The sequence below is a fragment of the Rutidosis leptorrhynchoides genome, chromosome 6 (genome assembly GCF_046630445.1).
Source record: "Rutidosis leptorrhynchoides isolate AG116_Rl617_1_P2 chromosome 6, CSIRO_AGI_Rlap_v1, whole genome shotgun sequence".
Classification (NCBI taxonomy): domain Eukaryota; kingdom Viridiplantae; phylum Streptophyta; class Magnoliopsida; order Asterales; family Asteraceae; genus Rutidosis; species Rutidosis leptorrhynchoides.
This window is the reverse complement of record NC_092338.1, coordinates 362,753,108-362,759,046: the sequence shown is the minus strand read 5'-3', so window position 1 is coordinate 362,759,046 and position 5,939 is coordinate 362,753,108. Positions and strand designations below refer to the sequence as shown.

The following is a 5,939-nucleotide window of genomic DNA, read 5'->3' as shown; positions in this document are numbered from 1 at the left end:
GCATATGAAATACCTTCACCATGTTCACGCAAAAAGAGGCATCAAGAATTTAATATGATGCAATTATCAACGTGGGAAAATTATGTAAAAAGTTTGATAAAATATAAGTTTTGTTGTAGTGATACAAGAGTGAAGATTTAATGAGAACTAAGTTTAGAGAGAACTTATGTAAGTAGTAGACATTCACACCGTAAAAAAAACGAAAACAAAAACTTTAATTGATCTATATAACAGAGCTTAACATTACCTTTGTGGCACAGCCTAATGGCCATTGTGTTTGAAATCAAAAATTTTCAAATAATCAAAAAAATAAAATTAACAATAATCAACTCCTTACTTAATAAGTGTTGACAGAAAATTGGTAATGAGTTGGAACGATCATCTTCTGCCTCCTTGTAATCGTCTAGAAATATCAAGTTTTAGCATCTCATTGAACTCCTGCAAGTCCCATATACATGTTAATTAGACTCAACCTATTTTACAGCTCTTCAAGTTGAAATAAGAAGTATTGATACTACTTAATGCATTACATTACCACAAGTTGAAACATGTTTTGGTTGACCTACAAACACTTCAATTAACTTGTCACCCGAAAGTGTTCATTTTAGAAGCATATGTTGACCTACATATTTTGTCATTCATTTCACAAACAAACGCACTGAATGTTCAACGATTCAGTGCCAAGTTCAACATTGAGTGCTGAGCTATTAAATTCAGAGACAATCAAAACGCACTCTAAGACTGAATTTAACAATGTAGGAAACTCCACACGTTAAAAATGATTTAAGATGACTTTTAACCCACCGGACCCGTTTTTATTTTATTTTATTATTATTATTATTATTATTATTTTTTTGTCTTAGTAAAAGGTAAAATCATGAGCGAACAGAGGTTGGGGAAGGTGGTAACCTGGGCAAGCTCCTCTTGCATGCATAACTCATCAAGAGCACCTTGATCAAAAACATTGTTGTGTAAAGCAGCAACCGTTTCGACAATCGATGAGAATATTTCAAGAGGTGGGTACTGCTCCACTATTTTCTGGGCTGCATTTTCTAGGTTCATCTACACCATAATCATGAACAAACTCATAAGAACTAGTAAATGGGTTGAAATTGCCACCTCTACATACTAAGAATAATTTAGTGGGTCAGATAAACAAACCTGAAAATCATTTTTTGATGATCTTTCCTTAACGTTCAAACTCTTGACACTACTATAACGTCGGTGAAGTGTACCTTTCCTAGATGGTGCTGCTGATTGAAGTAAATTCGAACTCGAACTACCCCGATTAAGAGATTGAGAAACAAAAGGCATCATCTGCTGAACAATATTTGACATATCAAGGCTGCCACTTGAGCCGCCCAACATGCTACCTAGATCTTGATTACCATCCACCTGTTGAGCAAGTTGATTAACTGTATTCATCATTGCAGGGTTTTGCAGCAGACTGTTTAAAGCGGCTGGATTTTGCATAACTTGATTTATAATTGTAGTCGGGTCCATTTGGCCACCAGCTGGTGATGTTAGGCCTTGATTAGTTGCGTATGAAGTAGACGAACTACTACTAGCCACCTCTGATCTTGTTTGCCGATGACGTCTCTAAAAACATACATACGTAGACAACCATAAAATACACATATACTTGTCTAGACAATTGCACAAAAAAATATGAACATAAACTAATTTTTAAATGGGCTTGGGATTTTCGTTTACATTAAAACAAGGCCAAACAAAAAGTCGACTTTTGACCTACTTAGACCTGACTTTTTTGACCGTTGCCCGACTTATTAAATGTATATCTTTGAATCGGGAGGGGCTACTCACCAAACTGCCGCAACGGCCGCCACAACCGCCGTTTGCAACCATGATGATATTAAAATATATACATTTGGGACAGAGGCTCACCTTTGGTTGTAGACCTCCCGAGCCGAGTCCAAGTGGAATGCCTGAAGCGTTTCCAGGGGTATTGCTTTTCCGATTTGTCGACGAACCACCTTCTCTCTCACTTAATGATTTCGTCCTCATGCTGTTGGAAGCGACATTTTCCCTGCCTCCTGTATCCTGCTCGATACTAAGTTAACTATGGACGAGCGCTTTGGGAAACGATAAAATTTCGTATGGACTGGGTTGCACCACAAACACATTTTTTTTATTTTTTATTTATTAACAAGTTAACGAACATAACTAATTACATACAATTACAAAATGTATTGAAAGTATGATCCAATAATTTTATAACAGTTTAGAAAGTTCCATACATAGGGTGACTAATTATTCATTCCATTTAAGATGAAACATAACTTTGACACATGCATAAGTGTATGGGCAAAATTTGCCACCTGTAGAAAGAAATATTAAACATACCGTCCGAACATCTGGAAGACGAGCATCTGGTTCGCCTAGATTATCAATATTACGAACTTTAAAACAAAGTAACAAACTATAACTGTAACAACTATCAACTTAATAATACATACCGACAAAAGTCTGATTTCCACTTCTTGTATTATCACCAACACTTCTTGTTTGTGGGTTGGCTCCACCTATTATCATGAACGATAATCAAAAGTTTATCGTAGGAGCCAGAATAAATACATGTTCATTAAGAAACTTACTAGCATGGATATGTATGTTAAACTGTCTTGGAACAGATCCAATTCCAATGGGACCAAAAGCACCATGATTCGCCGTAGAATTAGCATGATCACCAAATAAGGAATTAGTTTGTAGTGGAAATGGCTGCACGAATCATTTCATTGTTAATTTTTTTATATTGATTATTAATTATAATTATGTACAGTCAGAGTTGAGAACGAACCTGAACCATTATAGGATTAGGACCAGATGAAGAAATGTAAACAGCAGGCCCAGCATTTACAGAAGACTCAGCCTGAAACTTTTACAATATTCGATTACAAATTTAACTTTTTATAGGTTCACACGAGTGAAAATGACATACAGGGGATTGTCCAATACGCAATGTCAGCATAGTACGACCAAGCTCTAGCAGAAGAGCGCCTAAATGTTGCATTGCGAGCCCAGATTGCATGGCTTCTGTCTGAATTTGAGTTCTGACTGTGACATCACTCGAACCTTCATCTTCTTCCAGCCTTCTTATTGTATGCTACATATAATTATAATGTAGATTTAAATATTGATGACCCATTTTGGAATTGTAAACAAGAACACTGTAAAAAGAGTATAGAGAAAGGTAAGTACAGATAAAGAATCAAGAGCGGGCCCACTGAGAAGACGTTGTGCTTGTCGAAGAACAACTGCCAAAGCTGCGGGTGATAACAAGCCATGAGAATTGGAAGGTAATTCGACAGTTGGTGAGTTCGGTGTACTATTTGAAGGCTGATATCCTGCAGAGAGCTCCAAAAGTAAACGTCGTCATACAGATCATACGAAAAAAAAAAAAAAAAAAAAAAAATATGAGTATGTTAATAAAGTGGGAGAGTTCTTAAATTGGTTACCGTTTTGTGAAAAAGCTCGTTCCATGTGGTTCATGAACTCAGAAATTGTGTATAACGATTCGGGAATTGGCTACAGGCATATAATAACAAACAATTATCATTAAAACAAATTTATTTAACGTTGTGTACAAACGAAACTATCGCAGGAGGTTCAAGACATGATGCTACCGTAGTAAGCGTAGGTACAGCTGGCTGGGACTGGTTTCCAGTTTGACCATGATTGTTGACATTTTCTCCTATACTAAACTGTAAACAATCAACATATATCAGAAAGTAATCTCATTTAACGAGGTTTTAACCATCAATGAAAGAAAGAACATAGCACACCTGCATATTTGGTTGTGTTGTGCCAATACTACCGATGGGGGCCTGGCCACCCATTCCAATAGAATTCAAAACCGCCCCAATCACCTAAAAAAGGGTAATGGAATTATATTTAAACTACAATGGACATTACAAGTACAAAAATTATGCGCGCTTTATAAAAAAACAGAGCGAGAATAGAAACACACCTGACTGATATCTTGATTTCCATCTGCATCTTGATCGTTAGCACCAAACGTCCCAAGAACTACATTACGTGGAGCATGCCCAACACGAGGATCTTGTGCTGGGACGGAAAAGACATTTTTAATATAGCTTTTGGTTTAATATCGCACACATTTAAACTAAAATTACATAATAAAATAAATAATAATGGTATAACATGATACACCTGTGTTGATACTACTTGCAGGTGTCTCTGCATTAGGTGAGCCAGATGAGGGTTGAAATTCAGATGTCTGTCTAGACACCAGATGCAGCGTGTGTCCACTTTCAACGTCTATAAATCGTTAAGTCTTCCGCTTCTCAAAAAACGATCAAACAACCACACACACACACTATGTAACACACTATGCGCGTGCTTAAAAATGTTCATAAAGTGCATATATTGTCTCCAGACATAAACATGCAGTTTAATAATATGTCAATCACACTATACTTTTTGTTTGCTTTACAGTTTTACCTCTTACTTTTAATCTAACTTTTTGCTTACAAATATAAATCAAGGATATTAAACAACTTTATCTCTTTTTTTTTTTTTTTTTCTATTTATGGAAGTGGACAATTAATTTCAGACGGCTTGAAAATGAATATTTGGCTATATATTAAACATAGGAAAACCTAATAAATTTAATACTGATAACATAAAATTAAAGGATACGATATTCGGAAAGAGGGTCATCATCTTTTAACATCTTGCCTCTAAAGATCAGTCGTTGTTGATCTACCGAAAGGCCAACTTCAGTAGCTATTTTCTCCTTCAATGCTGAAACTATCATCTGAATATTGTATATATTTAAAACTAGCATATAAAATAACAATCATTTAAGCAACTGTACTGAACTATAGATGAAGAGAGACATATACATTTTTGTCGACATTAAAGCTACGTAACTGCGAATCAAGTGTCTTGACGCTGATCTCAAAATTCGATCCAGAACCCTTTGATTCAGACGTTTCAGTGTTAACCTTACTGGTAATTGTGCCTTCATCTAATTTTTTATCTCCATCATCCTCTGATTTCATACTTTTAAGAGCCACATCAGCAATACTCACACCTTCATCAGCGTGTTGATTTTCGACACCTGTCAATTCCAGACTAGTAACAGGTATATGATCTGTACTCGAACTCTTTTCAGAATGTTGATTTTTCACACTACTCGATTCAAGATGATCTTTACTTGAGCCTTTTTCTTGATTTTCCATAGCATTCGGTTTCAAACTTCTATTATCTGCACTTAAATCTGTATTGGAATTTTGATTTTCCGCACCTTTTGATTTTAAACTTTCAAGAGCAACATCAGCTATACTCGCCACCTCATCAAGATGTCGAACTGCCATACTAGTTAATTCTGAACTTTCAACAGCAACATTAGTTGCACTCGAATCTTTATCAGAATGTTGTTGTACACTATCAAGAGTGACATCAGCAATATTCACACCTTCATTAGAACGTTCATCTGCCATTTTAGTCGATTTCAAACTTGTAACAGCAAAATTATCAGTACTCGAATCTTTATCAGAATGTTGACTTTCAGAACTTTCAGATTTCAAACTATTAATAGCAACATCAGCTATACTCACACCTTCATCTGATTGTTGACCGATCACACCTGCTGATGATTCTAAAACATCTTTTGAGTCAGATTTTCGATCTGCAGCGCCTTTTGAGTCGGAACTTTCAACAGTAGCATCTAAATGTTGATCTGCCATGATCAAGCTAGTGTCTCGAACAACGATACCCGAACTGATCACAAGTATTGTAAATTGTTGAAAATTAATATAATTATTTAGGGGGTTATAACAATCAAATATAATAGTATTAATTAGTATTCATATTTATTATTCATATATAAACTAGTGGAATAATCATTAAAGAAATTTGGGGCTTGCTGGATAGAACAATAACATTAGGGTCTT

The 5,939-nt window shown here is 35.5% G+C and overlaps 1 protein-coding gene across 1 annotated transcript; it reads right to left on the bottom strand.

Moving 5' to 3' along the window:
* Nucleotides 1–378: 378 nt before the first annotated feature.
* Nucleotides 379–5,732, bottom strand: LOC139854852 (uncharacterized). The gene is made up of 17 exons (XM_071844129.1): nt 4,887–5,732; nt 4,681–4,798; nt 4,183–4,299; nt 3,989–4,086; nt 3,804–3,887; nt 3,645–3,722; nt 3,477–3,546; nt 3,220–3,365; nt 2,960–3,124; nt 2,819–2,890; nt 2,616–2,739; nt 2,365–2,420; nt 1,906–2,061; nt 1,566–1,599; nt 1,162–1,514; nt 910–1,062; nt 379–438 (listed from the first exon to the last, which is right to left on the bottom strand). The coding sequence occupies exons 1-17, from the start codon at nt 5,730–5,732 to the stop codon at nt 379–381; spliced, it is 2,730 nt and encodes a 909-aa protein (XP_071700230.1).
* Nucleotides 5,733–5,939: the final 207 nt, after the last annotated feature.

Bases quoted from the DNA above. Each gene is read 5' to 3' on its own strand.
- LOC139854852 (XM_071844129.1), bottom strand. From the start codon at position 5,732: ATGGCAGATCAACATTTAGATGCTACTGTTGAAAGTTCCGACTCAAAA. The intron at 4,087-4,182 runs GTTATACCATTA...TTTCCGTCCCAG, and splicing joins TATCAACACAGGTGTATCAT to CACAAGATCCTCGTGTTGGG. The intron at 2,421-2,615 runs GTAAGTTTCTTA...TTTGTTTTAAAG, and splicing joins TAACATACATATCCATGCTA to TTCGTAATATTGATAATCTA.